Below are 21,953 nucleotides of genomic sequence, written 5' to 3'. Positions count from 1 at the left end.
ATAATCGTGATAGGGGGAACCACAAACACCAGCAAAGCACTGAAGATGGATTCCTGGACCTGAGGACCTGCAAGGCAAGGGGACCAAGTCCAAAAGTCGCGATAGTGTTCAGGGGGGGGCAGGAGCCCAGGAAACCCCGGATGAAGATGCCTCCGGTTGGAAGAAGCTTAGGATTCTGCAACAACGAAGAGAGCTAGGAACTTCTCCTTTGGAAGGAAGATGTCCCACGGCATGCTGAAGGTTGCAGAAATACTGCAAACAAGCCTTGCTAGCTGGAAGGGTCACGGTAGAGATTTTTGGGTGCTGCTGGGGACCAGGAAGGACCAGAATGTTGCCCCTTGGAGGAGGAGACAGCGGGGGCGCTCAGCAACTCAGACTGCCCCCACAGAAGCAGGCAGCACCTGCAGAAGTACCCAAACAGGCACTTAGAAGATTAGTGAACCGGAGCTGGCTCAGAGTCACAAAGGAGGGTCCCAAAACGGCGGAGGCCAGCTCAGAGGGTTGAGCACTGCAGGACGGAGTGCTGGGGACCCAGGCTAGGCTGTGCACAAAGGAAATCCTGGAGGAGTGCAGAGGAGCTGGAGCAGCTGCAAATCACGCAGTACACAGGTTTGCAGTATAGCATGGGGAGGCAAGGACTTACCTCCACCAAACTTAGACTGAAGGATCACTGGACTGTGGGAGTCACTTGGATAGAGTTTCTGTGTTCCAGGGACCATGCTCGTCAGGATGAGAGGGGACCCAGAGGACTGGTGATGCAGTCTTTTGGTGCCTGCGTTAGCAGGGGGAAGATTCCGTCGACCCACAGGAGATTTCTTCTTGACTTCCAGTGCAGGGTGAAGGCAGATGACCCCCAGACCGTGCACCACCAGGAAACAGTCGAGAAAGCCAGCAGGATGAGGCGCTACAATGTTGCTGGTAGTCGTATTGCTACTTTGTTGTGGTTTTGCGGGCCTCCTGGAGCAGTCAGCGGTCGATCCTTGGCAGAAGTAGAAGAGGGAAGTGCAGAGGAACTCTGGTGAGCTCTTGGATTCATTATCTGAGGAATAGCCCTGAGGAGAGACCCTAAGTATCCAAAAAAGGAGGTTTGGCTACCAAGAGAGGTAAGAACCGATCAGGAGGGGTTTCTGATATCACCTGCTGGCACTGGCCACTCAGAGCAGTCCATTGTGCCCCAACACCTCTGAATCCAAGGTGGCAGAGGTCTGGGACACACTGGAGGAGCTCTGGGCACCTCCCCTGGGAGGTGCAGGTCAGGGGAGTGGTCAATCCCCTTTCATTGGTCCAGTTTCGTGCCAGAGCAGGGCTGGGGGATCCCTGAAACGGTGTAGACTGGCTTATGTGGAGATGGGCACCGTCTGTGCCCATTAAAGCATTTCCAGAGGCTGGGGGAGGCTACTCCTTCCCAGCCCTTCACACCTGTTTCCAAAGGGAGAGGGTGTAACACCTTCTCTCAGAGGAAATCATTTGTTCTGCCTTCCTGGGACTGGGCTGCCCAGATCCCAGGAGGGCAGAAGCCTGGCTGAGGGGTTGGCAGCAGCAGCAGCTGCAGTGGAAACTCCGGAAAGGCAGTTTGGCAGTACCCGGGTTCTGTGCTAGAGACCCAGGAGATCATGGAATTGTCCCTCCAATACCAGAAAGGTATTGGGGTGAAAATTCCATGATCTTAGACATGTTACATGGCCATGTTCGGAGTTACCACTGTGACGCTACACATAGGTAGTGACCTATGTGTAGTGCACGCATGTAATGGTGTCCCCGTACTCACAAAGTTCGGGGAATTTGCCCTGAACGATGTGGGGACACCTTGGCTAGAGCCAGGGTGCCCACACACTAAGTAATTTGGTACCTAACCTTCACCAAGTGAGGGTTAGACATATAGGTGACTTATAAGTTACTTATGTGCAGTGAAATAACGTGAACGTTATTTCACTCAGGCTGCAGTGGCAGTCCTGTGTAAGAATTGTCTGAGCTCCCTATGGGTGGCAAAAGAAATGCTGCAGCCCATAGGGATCTCCTGGAACCCCAATACCCTGGGTACCTAGGTACCATATACAAGGGAATTATATGGGTGTGGCAGTGTGCCAATGAGAATTGGTAAAATTAGTCACTAGCCTGCAGTGACAATTTTAGAAAGCAGAGAGAGCATAAACACTGAGGTTCTGGTTAGCAGAGCCTCAGTGATGCAGTTAGGCACCACACAGGGAACACATACAAGGCATACATTATGAGCACTGGGGTCCTGTCCAGCAGGATCCCAGTGACACAAGGGCAAAAACAAACATACATACAGTGAAAATGGGGGTAACATGCCAGGCAAGATGGTACTTTCCTACACCAATTTACAGTTTTCAAGCTGCGTGTGAGAGAAAACTCCACCATGTTTGTGAGCATGTTGCCCCAAAATCAAAAATATGATTATCGACAACAAAAATATTTTGATAATAAATAATAAATACATATTATTAAAATCCACCAAACTGCTAATTTAAAATTCTGCAAGAAAAAATTACTTACCTGTGATAACACTCTTTCTGGTGGATAATCTATCTAACTGTTAATTTCTCATTTGTAGAACAATCCCTAGGTATCAGATTGAATCCAGAAACCTCAAAGAAACGCCGTCTCCAGTAGGGGGTTTTGGGCTCCGTTGGCACCAGAAGTGACTTCAAGTGACGCCACTGAGGCCATAAAGCACCATCCTTGGTGCATCACTATCAACTTTCCCTCCATTTTATCCAGACCTTTGGGGTGAAATGGCAGATTGCCATTGATGAAGGATAGCAGTACCAAGACAATGAGAGATGGGATCTTACAGACTTTCCTTATGAATCATCAATCGAACCGGGGGGGGGCAAGTCTGTGAGAAATCTGTAGGTATATAGAGTATCTACCAGAATCTTTTTTTCCTCTGATGAATACTTCTACCTGCAGATTCCTCAACTGTAGAAAAGATTTCTCAGCTATACCTAGACTAAGAGGATATAATGGGATCAGAATACGGTGGACAGGATATCTGTCATATTTGTGATGGAATGTTCTCTCTGCCACGATCTAAATCAGGCTCTAAGTCTTTTAATGTCTATTTTGAAGGTACTTGCACAGACAGACTGCACCATTCCTTTCAAAGACGCCAACCTATGTATCATATACCATAGTAGAATGTACACAACAGTACCATGGCACAATAAACAAAAACAAATAACACAGTGAAACAGTGGCACAATGCCTTCCAAGCCAGAGTAGGCCAAAGCCACCCTCCACTCTGTAAAGACGTAGGAATATTAAGAAAAAACTAAGCTACCAACAATTTAGAATAGAACAATCTAAAGCCCAAATAAAACCTAAAGTTTCAAACAGGCTAGAAATATGTACAAAATACTGCAATACAAATTACAAACATTTGCTAACATACCAAAACATTTCCTACCAAAGCCATAGCAAGACCACTAATATAAATATAAAAATATTACCAAAAAAATAAATATACAAGTGTAAATACCAGGAACACATCAAAATAATTTATTTAAAATTACTTTAAAAATGTTTACTAATTAGTCAATTCAATAAAATCCAGTAAGACTGAAAAGTAAAAATGACTAAAATAAATAGCAAACATTAATTAATATACAGTGAGCCAAACATATACCACCTCTTAAAAGCACAACTCCTAAAAACAATTAGTAAGACGTAAATACAATATATATCACAAAACAAACTATTATAAAAAGAGAAGCAACTTTAAAAGAAATAAACATTTTTCACCATTAGAAATAAAATAAAATATAAATTACAGTTTTGTTGCTGTTGTCCATAACCTCAAAGTAATCCACCATAAAATTCATTGACAAATATATAAAACACAACTCAACAAAAATTCAAATGAATGGGTGGTCATCACGAGTGTGGCGGTCTAGACCGCCGCCAATGCGGCGGTAGGACAACTACAATACAACCGTAGCAGTCAGAATGCCAGGGAACCGCCAGCTCCACTAGGTTCTTGGATCTTGGTGGTCTGGAGGTGGTGGAGGTCCTAATCCGCCAAGGCAGCACTGCCCTGGGTATTACAACCTTGTTCTCCACCAGCAGTTTTATACTACAAGGATGGTTAGTTTTACCATTTCCACTCCAGTCTAACCTAAATTGGAAAACATGCTAGACATTAATAGGGGTAGATTTGCTATTCTCACTCCAATTTAAGCTACAGTGGGTAAAGAGTTGGGCATTCAAGAGGTCACATTTACTATTCTCACTCTAAAGTGAGCTACATTGAGGAAATTGTTGAACTTTATTAAGGATGGATTTACTATTCCCACTTCCAATGTATATACTGTTTTATAAAACAATATATAAATGTACCCCAAAAACAAATATGTAAAGGTTATTTCTCAAATTTAACAATATAAAAAAAGTATTAAAATAAAATAACAATGTATTTTTAAATGAACACATTAATTATACAATTTATAGAATTTTATATAAGAAAAATAGCTTTCAACAAAATACATCTTTACATTTCAACATAAAAAAAGTAAAAACAATTGCTAAAAAGGCTACTTACACCATACTGCAGAAACATTTCCACCCACTTTTAAAGCATGTAAAAAGTTTTTTTTTTAAAATAATATTTACAATACTACAATCATTTTGATAAAACAGTACTACATACATCGTTCTTATATGCAATGATACTTTTAACATCTATGTGAAATATAACACAAAAAAATTATATTCCTACCTTTGATATTCCAGACAGTGATATTTAGCTATCATAATATAAAGGCAATGACATTACGGTGAGACAATAATTCCTACTCAACATTTCAGTAAAACACCCTACTTGTAGAGTCTATGGTGGCCTATTTTTGTGGACATAGGGCCTCATTACGAGTTTGGTGGTTGGACAAGCCGACCTCTAAATCTGTGGAGAGGAGCCCACCGTGGACCTGGCAGGCTCCTCTCCAAGCCGATTACAGGCTTTCTACTAAGGTTTCTGCCGGTCATCCCAGTGGAAGGCATGCAGCAGCATTGGTATTAGCTCCTAATGGAGCCAAGGCCAAGGTCGTCGCACACAGGGGGCACCAGCACCCCGAAATGTGCACTGTCTGGTCCCCACACTGAAAAGGCTTACAGAAAATGGAGCTGAGGTCAGCACTGCGTTGCTGATTGCAGCGCTGCTGTGGCTGACCACAACTCAGACCACTGTCAGCCCATCCGGAACCCCGTTTATGGCAGTGACGGAGGTTCAACCACCAGGGTTGCAATGTGGCGGTTGAACCACCTGGAGTGCGGCGGCCTGACCGTCACTGCAACACTCATAATGAGGTCCATACTCTGTGTTCGCACATTACTATTATTATTGTGACCTTCAAGAAATAGGAGGTGTTTTCTGCCACATTTCATGTTATACAAAAAATAATATCAAGCCATGCATTCAATTTACATATTTTTTCACAGAATTTATTCTAACTTTAATAGGTCATAGATAGGTCAGGTTTCAATGTGTGTTTGGCTGATTTTGCCCCGAAACTCCCACACTGCATACATTGTCAGGCATTTCCTTGCAATGCAGCACAGTCCAGTTTTCATGCAACTTTAGGTTCCACACTAGCAGCAGAAAGTTGACTGATGTGCCAGATGACATTTCAGGTGCAATTTTGCTTTTATGGAAGCCATTCTCAGTGGACTAAAAAGTAAACCCCTCACTAATCTATTTTCCCAAACACCTGAAAACATGTCTATTTGAATAATGTTTGTCAGTCTAAATAAATGTACTATCTATTCATGTTCCTCCCCTTCAACACTTCAAAAATGATGACTGCTTTGTTAGCATGTTAATCTATTAATATTATAATTGATTTACCTGTGAAACATGAAAGCTGCCTCTGAGAAACACACAAAATGTGATGGGGGAATGCTTGCAATACATCTAACTAATGGCAAACACTTATGGTAGCCTTCCAACCACTGGTTCTTGCCCAACATGTCACCTCAGTCTGGACCCAGTCATATATAAATCATTCATGACCTTGCTCCATTAGGAACATGCCAGCCCGAACTGCTGAGCCAGGTCCTCCCTGACCTGGAACAGACGAGACTCAATACTGATTTAACCTGATTAGGCCTCTTGCAACAAGTGCATCTTGACTTAAAGCAGGACAGTGAGCACGGAACCCACATCTGGGCATACTCTTATCAAACACACAAACTGTGATGGGAGGAAGATTTGTTGAACCAATGGCAATCATTTGGGGTACAATTCTAACTTATCTTATTTTTGCTCACCATGCCACTTCAAATTGTATCTTGTCTTTCTATGTAAAGTAGTCTTATGCCTATTGGTGCTATGCACTACGTATAACCATTAAATAAAAAGGTGAATACATGTGCAACACTTTTCATTGTGGGAGTACTGGTGCAATGCAATAGTGAATGTGGACCTTTGATGATGCTATAAATTGGAATAATGAGGTGTTAAGATATTGAGTACAGGAATAGCTGTTCTCACCATCCTCTTCAACATGATGATCTTGGGCCCAAGGTCCTTGCTCACAGAGAAAATGTGCATGAGACGGAGGCAGAATATTATATAATCCAAAGCAAGGATGACTCTTCCTGCATAAAATGCGACTGTGATACATCTATAAACAGAAAGGGAACAGCGGTCAGTGCCATTGCAAAGAAATCTGGGGCACACATGTTAATATTAACTGCTGAATAGTATTTCACATCTTAGCTACAAACCCCCCTGGTATGTTGCTGGGGGTTGTGGGCTGGTGGTTGGAACACAATCATGTAAAGCTAAGAAACCCAGGTTAATGGACTCGAGCTACACCTGGTACAATGAAGGATCCTAAATCACAGCACCCTAGGATGGGCTCATGAGGTTGGGTTGCAGCAGCAGCAGAACCATTATATGGAGTCACAGAGTGGTGGTGTCACGATTTGTTCCCTGCACTATCCAGTGTTCAAATACATTTCTAGCTAAACCCATATTCTGACTTCTAACCTACTGGACATTATAATTAAATTCCTATTCATTCCAGATCTATGTTGGGTTTTGTGGAAGCCAGTCTGCATCTGCTAAAAACTCCAATACCTAGAATCCCCTACTCACTGCTTGTTTTCCACAGCAGCAATCCAAAGATGAATGGAGGACTTCAGCATGCCTGCGGCTAGCAGCTGCTAGCCTGCTCACATCTAAGGCATATGATCAGAGTGAGCTCTTCCAAGCCCCAGATTCCTCCGGTTCAGCATTGGTCATTGCAGCAGAGGTATAGTTTGATTGATCCTTCTTTCTTGAGTTTCTAAACTTTAATTAATATGTGTTTATTGAATTAGCACTGCCTGCGATACCTCATTGATTCCCGAGGAATCTGGGATCCCTGAACTTTTCCTCCTTCTGTACTTACTTTTTCCCCAGAGCCTGCCTCCTTCCCATTTACCGTAGTTCCAGTTTCTAGTTTGCTACCTTCCTGTTCCTTCTGTTTTAGCTTCCATTTTCCTTGAGTAGGTTGGTTTTTGCTTTCTGCCAAGTGTGCCCTTTGTTTACCCTTTTTCCCTTGAAAGTACTCCTCCTTGCTAGCTCGTTGTCTATTGTGTATGTGTATTTAGTACTATACTCTTGCTGTTATCACATTGCATGTCCCTGTTTAATCATTAGGATTCATGAGCGCAGTTGGCAACCTAGGTGGTGTTGTCCACTGTGAGTTTTGTTTTTTAGCTACTTTTATAACATCACCACAGGTATCACCTCCACAGATCCTGCCTTCACATGGAAGTTTGGTGCAGAGCAGGCTGGCCTAACTTAGAAGGCAATGCGTAAAGTACTTGTTCAAAACTAACACTATAACCTCAGGGGGCACACCACAAAAAGAGTCTCCACATGGGAGTAGAAAAATAGAGGTTGTTTATCTGGTTAATTTAAGTTTAGCACAATAAAGATCCAATTCATAAATTGTAAGATATTCACTTTGCAGACTTAAAAATAAAGTGAGGCTGATGAGCAAATGCAGAGATCTAAGGGATGGTGCCAGAGAGTCCTCCACATAGGTGTGCAATGTTTTTATGGACTCCGGTACTGTCCTGGATGCGCTCCTCTTGGGGAGCGGGGTGCGGCTAACCCGGGCAAGGCTGCAGGGGTTAAATGAAAGCAGGGAGTGGCATAGTTTGCAAAAGCCTCTTGGGTTGACTGAAATCAGTGAGCAGCAAAAGAAAAGCAGGGCTACTCCGGATTGTTCACCGGTTTAAGCGCCAAAGTTTGGCAAAGCCGCTTGGGTTGACTTGAAAATAGTGAGCAGCAAAGAAGAACACAGCCACTCTTGGCAGTTCACAGATCCGAGGGGTGAAGTTTGGCAAAGCTGCTTGGGCTGACAGAAAGTAGTCAGCGGCAAAGCGGCAAACAAAAGCAGGGTTGCTCTGGGCAGTTCACAGATGTGAGAGGTGGAAAGCAAAAGCTGCTCAGAGTCACTCTGGGTTTGGAGAACAAATCTTGGGCTGTTGGGGAAAGATCGTCAGGCATGAGGGCACCACAGCAAAGCAGGGCAGCAGGGCCTGAGAGCAGTCTGTCCTGGTAGAGTGGCAATCCTGGCACATGGCAGCCTTTACTCCACTAGTGTTTTCTTGAGTCCAGAAGTGTACTGATGTTAGTGGGGCAGGGACCCAGTACTTACACTAGAAAGTGCCTTTGATGTGGACGGTAACTACAAGTACACAGGCCCCCCTTTCAGGTCAGCCTCGGCTCCAGACTAACAGTGGGAGGTAACCAGCCCCTTTGTGTAGACTCTGGTCACTACCCTTTGGGGTGTAAGTGTGAGCCCTTCCCAACCTCCTCCCCAGGAAGACCCATCAGTATTCAGATTCATGCAGATGCAGCAGAGTATCCTGTGTTATAGGTGTCTGAAGGGAATGCACAATGGTAGCTGCCACCTAGCTCCAATCCGAGGTGAAAGTGCAGTGAGTGCAAGGTACCCAGCATTTGTAAAATAGTAATAATAAATATGACTTTACCAGAAAGAAGATGTATTATTACCATTCCAATTATACTAAAAAAAGATCGGCTATTCATCCCAGATCAGGAATTACAGCTTAAAGGTAACATAAGGAATTCTAAGTGCTGGCCTATAAGGGGGCAGGCCTTTCAGTAACGAAAAATTACTTTGGGAGTTTTCCATTAACAGGACAGGAAAACTTAAAAATATATGTCCGGCTTTTACTTACATGGGACCATGCCCTATGGGCCACCTAGGTCCTACTTTGGGGTGGCTTACTTGAAAGAATAAGGAAGTTTAAGGATTGGGAAGGGGTTTTAAATGCCGTTAGGGTGGCAGTTAGACTGCACACACGGGCTCTACAGGGCTACTTGAGTGGGTGGCACAATCAATGCTGAAGACCCACTAGTAGCATTCAATTTACAGGCAGGCCTGGGTATAAGGTATAGCACTTTACAAGGGACTTACATGTAAATTAAATATGCTTATTGTGGATACACCAATGTTATCATGATTGAGGGTAGAAGTACATGCATTTTACCACTGGTTAGCAGTGGTAAAGTGCTCAGAATCCTAAGGCCAACAAAAAGATGGTCAGAAGAATAGGAGAAAAAAGGCAAAAAGTCTGGTGTAAGACCACCCAGAGGATGTCAGGTCTAACACGTGACCCCTTCCCCAGCTGAAATTGGGAACAGCTACCCAACCCCTAGAGAGTTCTCATCACTAAGGCAGAAGAACCAGGATAGACCGTCAGCATTGGTGTGGTCTATCCCAGGTCTATGTTCCACCTTGAAGTCCATACCCTGTAGGAGATGGACCACCTCAACAATTTTTTGCCCCTCATTTGCATTAGCCACCTGAGGGGCATGTGGTCAGTCTGAATCAGGAAGTGAGTGCAAACAGGTATGGCCTCAACTTTTTCAGGGCTTAAACCACAGCAAAAATATATTTTTATATATATATATATATATATATATATATATATATATATATACACACACACACATACACATATATGTATACAAATATATATATATATATATATATATATATATATATATATATATATAAAAACCCTAATAGCGATTGTCACTAGGCAGTTATAGTTAGGATCTAGTTTCTATAAAAAAAGTGTTTTTTTTCTTGCCTATATCTTTGACGCCTCTTGACGAGTCGTCACAAAACTTTCTAAAACAATTTGCCAGTTTGTTCAGCTGTTGGCTGGAATGTTTTGGGGTGATCTGTAAAGGGGGGGGGGCAAGAAAAGGGGGGGTCTCAAAAAACATTTTCCTTTTTAATTTTTCCATAGGGATTTTGAACAAAGTTAGCGCAAAAACTACTGGACGGAATTACACAAAATTTGTCAGGAATGTAGGTCCTGGTCCAGAAAGTGACCTTTTTATTGTTTTGGTGAAATTCTATTCAGTAGTTTTTGAGAAATTAAGGGGAAAACAAATGTGTATATCTAGGGACATGAAGGATTAGCAACCCCTCCCGAAATTGTGCAGAGATCTGATTGGCTGATAACACTTCAACAACAGAAGCCATTAAAGTGTTGTTAGCCGAGTTTTAAAATAAAAGTAGGAAAGGGAACCCCCCAGGGCGGAAAATCGTTTTAATTTTACGAGCAGAGTCATGGTGGATCCACAGATCTGCTGTAAAATAAAAAAAAAGTTACTATAATGCCCCTCAGTGGGCCAAGTCCTGGGGGCTTCTGTGTTAAAAAAAGGAGGGTAGGCTTTCTAGCCCCCTTCCACTGCCCCGGGGTCTGCCACCTCCTCGAGGCTTATTATTTGCATGCAGGGGGCCTGTGGTCCCCCCTTGCCCTGGGGACCGCCACCTCCCTAGGGCCCGTGCTAGTATGCAGGAGGGCCACAAGGCCCCCTCCTGCTTCCCCGAAGACCACTACCTCCCCAGGATGTTTAGATAATAATAAGTGTGGGGTTCCTGTGCCCCCCACACACAGGGGACCAGAACAGTGCAGGTCTGGCTGTCAATATCTGAAGTTTCATCTCTTTCCCCTGCACACGTGAAAGTAGATCCATGCTTGTTGAAGAAATGGCACCATGAAGGAAGCCTTAAGGCTTCTCCTGCAGTGTCAGGTAACCCTTAAGGGCTTTTTTTTAAACATATAAATAAATAAAAAATATATAGGGACCGCTGGGGAGCCCTAAGAGGGCTGGCTCATGGTCCTAGAAAGCCCATAAAAGGGGGAAAAAATGAAAATAAAATAAACCCCCATAGCTCTGTGTGACGGTTTCAGACTTTCATACTTAGCTTTAGGTGTTCAAGTCCAGCTGGACTAATTTCCCTCTTGTTTTGTTTTAATACAAAAAGTATTTATAGTTTATTTAAAATAATAAATACTCTTTTTATTTTAAATCAAACACAATCATTAACGCAAGATGGTTTCCCGCATCCAAAAAATGACGCACACGGAGGATTTTTGACGTCCGCGGGGTTGGGCGTCATAGTATAAATATGAGGAAGGGTTTGCTCTGAATGTGCGTCAAAAACTTTGACCCACATTCGGCGCTTTAGGAGGCTGGCCTGGCTTATAGTTGGTGCCTTGTGGTACTTACACCTTGTGCCAGGTCGAGTTATCCCTTATTAGTAGAATAGAGGTGTTCTAGCAGCTTAGGCTGATTTTGGTTTGTGTGTGTATAGTTTGTGTATATTACTTACCTCCGCAGGTAGTATATCCTCTGAGATACTTTTGGCATATTGTCACTAAATAAAGTACCTTTATGTTTAGTAACTCTGAGTATTGTGTTTGCTTATGATATAGTACTAAGTGATATAAGTGGTATGGTAGGAGCTTTGCATGTCTCCTAGTTCAGCCTAAGCTGCTCTGATATAGCTACCTCTAACAGCCTAAGATGCTAGAACACCTCTAATCTACTAATAAGGGATAACTGGACCTGGCACAAGGTGTAAGTACTACAAGGAACCCACTATACGCCAGGTCAGCCTCATTGGTGGTGCAGCGGTGGGATATGTACTCGTAACTGCTTTACCACTTTGTCATTGGTGCTTTTCATGAGGAAAACATATACCAAATACTTCAAGATATTCACATTGAACAAAACAGTTTAACTGTTCTTCTCTGAAACTTTCCTCAAAGTTTCTGAAAAGTTATGAAAACTTTTAAAAGTTTTCAAAAAGTTTGAAAAAGTTTTTTCTCTGTACTTTCAAAAGTTCTAAAACTTTTTCTCTCTCTGTCCTAGATCTTTTCTATCATGTCTGCAGTAGAGCTCACTCCCAAAATTGTTCAGGCAACCTATGACAGTTTAAACTTTAAAAGTTTGAGGGGTCTCTGCAGAGAAAGAGGTTTAAGCATTGGCAAGAATCCTACCAAAGGCATTCTCTTCCACCTTCTCTTAGAAAGTGACCAGAACCAGTCTGGCCCATCCCAGGAACCGGAGGTGGGGTACCCAGTCAGACTCAGAGGAGTACCCTGAAGAGACTGGGGAGGGTTCTTCCAAGGACCTGTCAGCCAGCAGGCCACCTAGTGACACTGGTAGTAGGAGGGGGTCACACATTAGTAGGGCACCTTTCACTCCTAAAGGCCAGGTTACTAGGGTCCAGCCAGTGAGGGACAGGTCTCTCTCTGTCAATTCCTATATTTCCTCTGTATCTCACAATTCCCAAGCCTCCCACCCTGAGGATAACTCTATGGAAAGGGAACTCAGAAAGCTGAGGTTGGAAGAGGCCAGGCTGAAGCTTAAACAGCAGCAGCTGTCCTTAGACAGGGAATCTCTGGATGTAGAGAGGGAAAGGCAGAGATTAGGGTTAGTTCTCCATGGTGACAGCAGCAGTGTTTTTGATAATAATCCTGTTAGAGAGAAAGATTCCAGAAACCTACATAAGGTAGTCCCCTCTTACAAGGAGGAGGGTGACATTAACAAGTGGTTTGCTGCACTTGAGAGGGCCTGTATGGTACAGTTGGTCCCTCAAAGGTAGTGGGCTGCTATCTTGTGGCTATCTTTCACTGGTGAGGGTAGGGATAGGCTCCCTACTGTCAGAGAAAGTGAAGCTAATAACTACAAAGTTTTGAAAGATGCACTCTTGGATGGATTTGGCTTAACTACTGAACAATACAGGATTAAGGCCCTCATTCTGACCCTGACGGTTTGAAACCGCCAGGGCAGAGGGCAGCGGAAGCACCGCCAACAGGCTGGCGGTGCTTCCTGGGCTATTCTGACCGCGGCGGTAAAGCCGCGGTCAGAAAAGGGGAACCGGCGGTTTCCAGCCAGTTTCCCGCCGGTTTACCCCTGGCCCAGGAAATCCTCCATGGCGGCGCTGCTTGCAGCGCCGCCATGGGGATTCCGACCCCATTCCCGCCAGCCTGTTCCTGGCGGTTTTTACCGCCAGGAACAGGATGGCGGGAACGGGTGTCGTGGGGCCCCTGGTGGCCTCTGCACTGCCCATGCCACTGGCATGGGCAGTGCAGGGGCCCCCTAACAGGGCCCCATAAAGATTTTCAGTGTCTGCTTTGCAGACACTGAAAACCGCGACGGGTGCCACTGCACTCGTCGCACCCCTGCAACTCCGCCGGCTCCATTCGGAGCCGGCTTCCTCGTTGCAGGGTCTTTCCCGCTGTGCCGGCGGGCGATCTTTTGGAGATCGCCCGCCGGCCCAGCGGGAAAGTTAAAATGACCCCCGCGGTGATTTGACCGCGGTGCGGTCTTTGGGCGGTTTCGGCCCGGCGGATGGCGCCCGCGACCCGCCGGGGTCGGAATGACCCCCTAAGTTTAGAGACACCAGAAAAGAGTCTTCTAAGACTGGACAGACTTTGTAGACTGTTCAGTGAAGGCCTTGGAGGGATGTTGCATGGCAGTAAGGTGACTGACTATGAAAGCCTGTATAATCTGATCCTGAGAGAGCATATTCTTAACAATTGTGTGTCTGATTTGTTGCACCAGTACTTGGTAGACTCAGATCTGACCTCTCCCCAAGAAGTGGGAAAGAAGGCAGACAAATGGGTCGGAACAAGAGTGAACAGAAAAGTTCATACAGGGGGTGACAAGGATGGCAAGAAGAAGGATGATAAGTCTTCTGACAAGGGTGGGGACACAGATAAAAAACATTCGGAGTCTTCATCAGGCCCACAAAAATCATCTGGGGGTGGTGGGTCCAAATCCTCTTCTGACAATCAGAAACAGCCTTGGTGTTATTTATATAAAGTAAAAGGCCATTGGGCAAGTGATGCAACTCGCCCAAAGAAAAACACCAAACCTCCCACCATCACAACCCCAACTGCAACCTCTAGTGCCCCTAGTAATAGCAGTGGTGGTAACACCAGAGGAGCTGGAAGCAGACACTGCTGAGCTTTTGGGTGGAGGGGGGCCTGCTAGGGAAGAGCTGAGTGTGACACAGCAGACCTGTCCCACACTAGAGGGTTTAAGACAGCAAGCTGTCAAACAGTAGAATGGGGATATCAGTGATAGCCATAAGGTGTATTGGGAAGACAACCTCCTGTATACTGAATCAAGGGACCCTAAACCTGGAGCTGCCAGGAGATTGGTCATCCCTTTGCAGTATAGGGAATTTCTTCTTACCTTAGCACATGACATTCCTTTGGCCGGGCATTTGGGCCAGAACAAAACTTGGGACAGGCTTGTTCCCCTGTTTCACTGGCCTCATATGTCGGAGGACACTAAAGAGTTTTGTTGCGCTTGTGTGACCTGCCAAGCCAGTGGCAAGACTGCTGGCACTCCAAAGGCCCCCTTAATTCCACTTCCTGTGGTTGGGGTGCCCTTTGAAAGGGTAGGGGTTGACATAGTTGGCCCCCTTGACCCTCCAACAGCTTCAGGCAATAGATTAATCTTAGTGGTAGTGGACCATGCCTCTAGGTATCCTGAAGCTATTCCCTTAAGGACCACTACAGCACCTGCAGTGGCAAAGGCCCTCCTAGGAATCTTTTCCAGGGTGGGTTTTCCTAAGGAAGTGGTGTCAGACAGAGATAGTAACTTCATGTCTGCACACCTCAAAGCAATGTGGAAGGAGTGTGGTGTAACTTACAAGTTCACAACTCCTTACCATCCACAAGCAAATGGTCTGGTTGAGAGGTTTAATACAACTCTCAAAGGTATGATAATGGGACTCCCTGAAAAACTCAGAAGGAGATGGAATGTCCTGTTACCTTGCCTCCTTTTAGGTACCTCAAAAAAGAGTGGGCTTTAGCCCCTTTGAACTCCTCTTTGGGCACCCTGTGAGAGGTCCCCTTGCACTTGTGAAGGAGGGTTGGGAACAACCTTTAAAAGCTCCTAGACAGGACACAGTGGGCTATGTACTAGGCCTAAGTTCCAGAATGGCTGAGTATATGAAAAAGGCCAGTAAAAACCTTCAGGCCAGCCAAAAGCTGCAAAAGCAAAGGCATGACCTGAAGGCTGTCCTGACCCAGTACCACCCAGGACAGAAGGTGTGGGTATTGGAGCCTGTGGCCCCAAGAGCACTCCAGGACAAATGGAGTAAACCCATCTAATTGTAGTGAAAAAGGGTGAGGTTACCTACTTGGTAGACCTGGGCGCTGCCAGGTGTTCCCTTAGGGTGCTCCATGTCAACAGCCTAAAACCCTAAAATGACAGGGCTGATCTCACCCTGCTCATGGCAACTGATGAGGGACAGGAAGAAGAGAGTGAGCCTCTCCCTGTTCTCTTCTCCACCACTGAAGCTGATGGCTTAGTGGAGGGAGTGGTCTTAGCAGATTGTCTTACTGCAGACCAGAAAGACAACTGTATTAATCTCTTAAGTCAGTTTTCTGAACTCTTTTCACCGATACCAGGTACCACTACTTGGTGTGAACACACTTAATACTGGAGACAGTTTACCTGTCAAAAGTCAGATATATAGGCAGCCTGACCATGTCAGAGACTGCATTAAACAAGAGGTGCAGAAAATGTTGGAGTTTAGGCTGATTGAGCCTTCAGAAAGCCCCTGGGCTAGCCCAGTTATGCTTGTCCCAAAACCTCACACTAAAAATTGGAAAAGAGAGATGAGGTTTTGTGTTGACTATAGGGGGCTCAACCAAGTAACCAAAACAGATGCTCACCCTATACCCAGGGCAGATGAGCTCATAGATACACTGGCTTCTGCTAAGTATCTAAACACCTTTGATCTAACTGCAGGGTATTGGCAGATTAGGTTATCAGAAGATGCAAAACCCAAAACTTCGTTTTCAACCATTGGAGGGGACTATCAATTTACAGTAATGTCGTTTGGTCCAAAAAATGCACCTGCCACTTTTCAAAGGTTAGTGAACACAGTCCTGCAAGAGTTGTAAGCTTTTAGTGCAGCATATCTAGATAACATAGCTGTCTTTAGCTCCACCTGGGATGAACACCTGGTCCACCTGTGGAAAGTTTTTGAGGCCCTGCAAAAGGCAGGCCTCACTATCAAGGCATCCAAGTGCCAGATAGGGCAGAGGAAAGTGGTTTATCTGGGCCACCTGGTAGGTGGAGAACAGATTGCACCACTGGAGGGGAACATTTTAACTATTGTGGAATGGACTCCACCCACAACTCAAACCCAGGTGAGAGCCTTCTTAGGCCTCACAGGGTACTATAGGAGATTCATCAAGAATGATGGCTCCATTGCAGCCCCTCTTAATGATCTCACTAGCAAAAAGATGCTTAAGAAGGTATTGTGGACAGCTGGCTGTCAAAAAGCTTTTGAGGAGCTAAAACAGGCTGCGTGCTCTGCTCTGCAGCTGTCATAAAAAGCACCTGCTACTCCCAAAAATTCATAGTTCAAACTGATGCTTCTGAATTAGGGGTGGGGGCAGTGCTATCACAGCTGAATTCTGAGGGCCAGGATCAACCTGTTGCTTTTATCAGCAAGAGGTTAACCCCTTGAGAAAAGCCCTGGTCTGCCATAGAGAGGGAGGCCTTTGCTGTGGTTTGGGCACTGAAAAAGTTGAGACCATATCTGTTTGGTTCTCACTTTATTTTTCGGACTGACCACAAACCTCTACTTTGGTTAAAACAAATGAAAGGGAAAAACCCTAAATTGTTGAGGTGGTCCATATCCCTACAGGGAATGGACTATACACTGGAACATGGACCTGGGAGTATCAACTCCAATGCAGATGGACTCTCCAGATCTTTCCACTTAGACAATGAAGACTCATCTGGGCAAGGTTAGCCTTATTGTCCCGCGTTTGGGTGGGGTTGTGTAGGAAAGTACCATCTTGCCTGGCATGTTACCCCCATTTTGACTTGTGTGTATGTTTGTTTTTGCCTATGTCACTGGGATCCTGCTAGCCAGGACCCCAGTGCTTATAACGTATGCCCTGTATGTGTTCCCTGTGTGGTGCCTAACTGTATCACTGAGGCTCTGCTAACCAGAACCTCAGTGTTTATGCTCTCTCTGCTTTTTAATATCGTAACTGCAGGCTAGAGACTAATTTTACCAATTTTCATTGGCACACTGGAAAACCCTTATAATTCCCTTGTATATGGTACCTAGGTACCCAGGGTATTGGGGTTCCAGAAGATCCCCATGGGCTACAGCATTTCTTTTGCCACCCATAGGGAGCTCAGACAATTCTTACACAGGACTGCCACTGCAACCTGAGTGAAATAACGTCCACGTTATTTCACAGCCATTTTACACTGCATTTAAGTAACTTAGAAGTCACCTATCTGTCTAACCCTCACTTGGTGAAGGTTAGGTGCAAAGGTTCTTAGTGTGTGGGCACCCTAGCACTAGCCAAGGTGCCCCCACATTGTTCAGGGCAAATTTCCCAGACTTTGTGAGTGCGGGGACACCAGTACACGCGTGCACTACATATAGGTCACTAACTATATGTAGCGTCACACTGGTAACTCCGAACTTGGCCATGTAACATGTCTAGGATCATGGAATTGTCACCCCAATACCATTCTGGTATTAGGGTGACAATTCCATGCATCCCCGGGTCTCCAGCACAGAGCCCGGTACTGCGAAACTAACTTTCCGGGATCTCCTCTGCAGCTACCGCTGCTGCCAACCCCTCAGATAGGTTTCTGCCCCCCTGGGGCCTGGGCAGCCCAGTCCCAGAAAGGCAGAACAAAGGATTTCCTCTGAGAGAGGGTGTTACACCCTCTCCCTTTGGAAATGGGTGTGAAGGGCCTGGGAGGAGTAGCCTCTCCTGGCCTCTGTAAATGCTTTGAAGGGCATAGATGGTGCCCTCCTTGCATAAGCCAGTCTACACCGGTTCAGGGATCCCCCAGCCCTGCTCTGGCGTGAAACTGGACAAAGGAAAGGGGTGTGACCACTCCCCTGACCTTCACCTCCCAGGGGAGGTGCCCAGAGCTCCTCCAGTGTGTCCCAGACCTCTGCCATCTTGGATGCAGAGGTGTGAGGGCACAATGGACAGCTCTGAGTGGCCAGTGCCAGCAGGTGACATCAGAGACCCCTCCTGATAGATGCTTACCTTTCTCTGTGGCCAATCCTCCTCTGTGGGCTATTTAGGGTCTCTCCTGTGGGCATCTCACCATGCAACGAATGCAAGAGCTCACCAGAGTTCCTCTGCATTTCTCTCTTCGACTTCTGCCAAGGATCGACCGCTGATTGTTCCAGGACACCTGCATAACCGCAACAAAGAAGCAAGAAGACTACCAGCAACATTGTAGCGCCTCATCCTGCCAGCTTTCTTGACTGTTTCCTGGTGGTGCATGCTCTGAGGGCTGTCTGCCTTCACCGTACAATGGAAGCCAAGAAGAAATCTCCTGTGGGTCGAGAGAATCTTCCCCCTGCTAATGCAGGCACCAAACGTCTGCATCACCGGTCCTCTGGGTCCCCTCTTATCCTGACCAGCATGGTCCCTGGAACACAGGAGCTGGGTCCCAGTGTCTTCGACAGTCCAGTGGCCCTTCTGTCCAAATTTGGTGGAGGTAAGCCCTTGCCTCCCCACGCCAGACAGTAATCCTGTGTACTGCGTGAATTGCAGCTGCTCGGGCTTCTGTGCACTTTTGCAAGACTTCCTTTGTGCACAGCCTAGCCCAGGTCCCCAGCGCTTCGTCATGTATTGCCCAACTCGCTGAGTTGGACTCCTACGTCATGAGACCCTCTTTTGTGACTCTGAGTCAACTGTCATCCTCAGATCTTCTAAGTGCCTGTTCGTGTACTTCTGCGGGTGCTCCCTGCTTCTGCGAGGGCTCTCTGTGTGGCTGAGTGCCCCGTCTGTCTCCTCCTCCAAGGGGCGACCTTCTAGTCCTTCCTGGGCCCTAGCAGCACCCAAAATCCTCAACCTCGACTCTTGCAGCTAGCAAGGTTTGTTTGTGGTCTTTCTGCGTGGAAAAAACTCTGCATCCTCCAGCACTTCGTGGGACATCTTCTGACCAAAGGAGAAGTTCCTGGCACCTTCCGTTCTTGCGGAATCTTCAGCTTTTTTCACCCTGAGGCAGCTCTTTTGCACCTTCATCCGGCGTTTAGTGGGCTCCTGCCCCCCTGGACACTTTTGTGACTTTTGGACGTGGTCCCCTTCCTTTACAGGTCCTCAGGTACAGGAATCCGTCTTCAGTACTTTGCAGTCAGGTGTTGCCCTTGCAGAATCCCCTATCTCGACTTTACTGTCTTTCTGGGGTAGTAGGGTTAATTTACTCCTACTTTTCAGGCGTTTGAGGTGGGGTATCTTGGACACCCTTACTGTTTTTTACACTCCCAGCGACCCTCTACACACTACACTAGGCCTGGGGTCCATTTGTGGTTCGCATTCCACTTTTGGAGTATATGGTTTGTGTTGCCCCTAGGCCTATTGTCTCCTATTGCATTCTATTGTGTTCTACAGTGTTTGCACTACTTTTCTAACTGTTTACTTACCTGATTTGGTTTGTGTGCATATGTGTTGTGTATATTACTTACCTCCTAAGGGATTATGTCCTCTGAGATACTTTTGGCAAATTGTCACTAAAATAGAGTATCTTTATTTTTAGTAACTCTGAGTATTGTGTTTTCTTATGATATAGTGTTATAGTAGGAGCTTTGCATGTCTCCTAGTTCAGCCTAAGTTGCTCTGCTAGCGCTACCTCTATCAGCCTAAGCTGCTAGAACACCTCTAATCTACTAATAAGGGTTAACTGGACATGGCACAAGGTGTAAGTATCACAAGGTACCCACTATAAGCTAGGCCAGCCTCCTACAGGAGGGCTTTGTGGATGCAACTGTAAGAAAGTACCATCTTGCCTGGCATGTTACCCCCATATTTCACTGTATATATGTTGTTTTAGTCTATGTGTCACTGGGACCCTGCCAGGCAGGGCCCCAGTGCTCATAAGTATCTGCCCTGTATGTGTTCCCTGTGTGATGCCTAACTGTCTCACTGAGGCTCTGCTAACCAGAACCTCAGTGGTTATGCTCTCTCTGCTTTCCAAATGTGTCACTAACAGGCTAGTGACTAAATGTACCAATTCACATTGGCATACTGGTACACCCATATAATTCCCTAGTATATGGTACTGAGGTACCCAGGGTATTGGGGTTCCAGGCGATCCCTACGGGCTGCAGCATTTCTTTTGCCACCAATAGGGAGCTCTGACAATTCTTACACAGGCCTGCCACTGCAGCCTGAGTGAAATAACATCCACGTTATTTCACAGCCATTTACCACTGCACTTAAGTAACTTATAAGTCACCTATATGTATAACCTTCACCTGGTGAAGGTTAGGTGCAAAGTTACTTAGTGTGTGGGCACCCTGGCACTAGCCAAGGTGCCCGCACATCGTTCAGGGCAAATTCCCCGGACTTTGTGAGTGCGGGGACACCATTACACGCGTGCACTGTACTTAGGTCACTACCTATGTACAGCGCCACAATGGTAACTCCGAACATGGCCATGTAACATGTCTAAGATCATGGAATTGTAACCCCAATGCCAGCAATTCCATGATCCCCCGGGTCTCTGGCACAGAGCCCGGGTACTGCCAAACTGCCTTTCTGGGGTCTCCACTGCAGCTGCTGCTGCTGCCAACCTCTCAGACAGGTTTCTGCCCTCCTGGGGTGCAGACAGCCCTGGCCCAGGAAGGCAGAACAAAGGACTTCCTCTGAGAGAGGGTGTAACACCCTCTCCCTTTGAAAATAGGTGTGAGGGCTGGGGAGGAGTAGCCTCCCCCAGCCTCTGGAAATGCTTTGATGGCCACAGATGGTGCCCATCTCTGCATAAGCCAGTCTGCACCGGTTCAGCCCTGCTCTGGCGCGAAACTGGACAAAGGAAAGGGGAGTGACCACTCCCCTGACCTGCACCTCCCAGGGGAGGTGCCCAGAGCTCCTCCAGTGTGTCCCAGACCTCTGCCATCTTGGAAACGGAGGTGTTTGTGGCACACTGGACTGCTCTGAGTGGCCAGTGCCAGCAGGTGAGGTCAGAGGATCCTTCTGATAGGCTCGTACCTCTCTTGGTAGCCAATCCTCCTTCCTAGGTAGCCAAACCTCCTTTTCTGGCTATTTAGGGTCTCTGCTTTGGGGAGCTCACCAGGTAATGAATGCAAGAGCTCACCAGAGTTCCTCCGCATCTCCCTCTTCACCTTCTGCCAAAGGATCGACCGCTGACTGCTCAGGACAGCTGCAAAACCGCAACATAGTAGCAAGACGACTACTAGCAACCTTGTATTGCTTCATCCTGCTGGCTTTCTTGACTGTTTCCAGGTGGTGCATGCTCTGGGGGTAGCCTGCCTCCTCTCTGCACCAGGAGCTCCTGGGGGTCGACGGAATCTTCCCCCTGCCACCGCAGGCACCAAAAGACTGCATCACTGGTCATCTGGGTCCCCTGTCAGCACGACGAGCGTGGAACTCAGCAACTCTGTCCAAGTGACTCCCACAGTCCAGTGACTCTTCAGTCCAAGTCTGGTGGAGGTAAGTCCTTGCCTCCCCACACTAGACTGCATTGCTGGGTACTGTGTGATTTGCACTCTTCCAGGATTTCCTTCGTGCACAGCCAAGCCTGGGTCCCTGACATTCCTTCCTGCAGTGCACAACCTTCTGAG

At 46.3% G+C, this 21,953-nt stretch overlaps 1 protein-coding gene across 1 annotated transcript in view; it reads right to left on the bottom strand.

Moving 5' to 3' along the window:
• LOC138249316 (transient receptor potential cation channel subfamily M member 2-like) overlaps positions 1 to 21,953 on the bottom strand; it is a 328,743-nt gene that overhangs the window by 81,631 nt on the left and 225,159 nt on the right. Inside the window, exon 8 of the mRNA XM_069203275.1 lies at positions 6,509 to 6,641. Within this exon, the coding sequence (XP_069059376.1) occupies positions 6,509 to 6,641 (133 nt within the window). The remainder of the gene's footprint in view (positions 1 to 6,508; positions 6,642 to 21,953) is intronic.

Source organism: Pleurodeles waltl, chromosome 8 (assembly GCF_031143425.1).
Source record: "Pleurodeles waltl isolate 20211129_DDA chromosome 8, aPleWal1.hap1.20221129, whole genome shotgun sequence".
In the NCBI taxonomy this organism is placed as follows: Eukaryota; Metazoa; Chordata; class Amphibia; order Caudata; family Salamandridae; genus Pleurodeles; species Pleurodeles waltl.
Note: the sequence above shows the minus strand (reverse complement) of the source record. Positions and strands in the feature narration are given on the sequence as shown.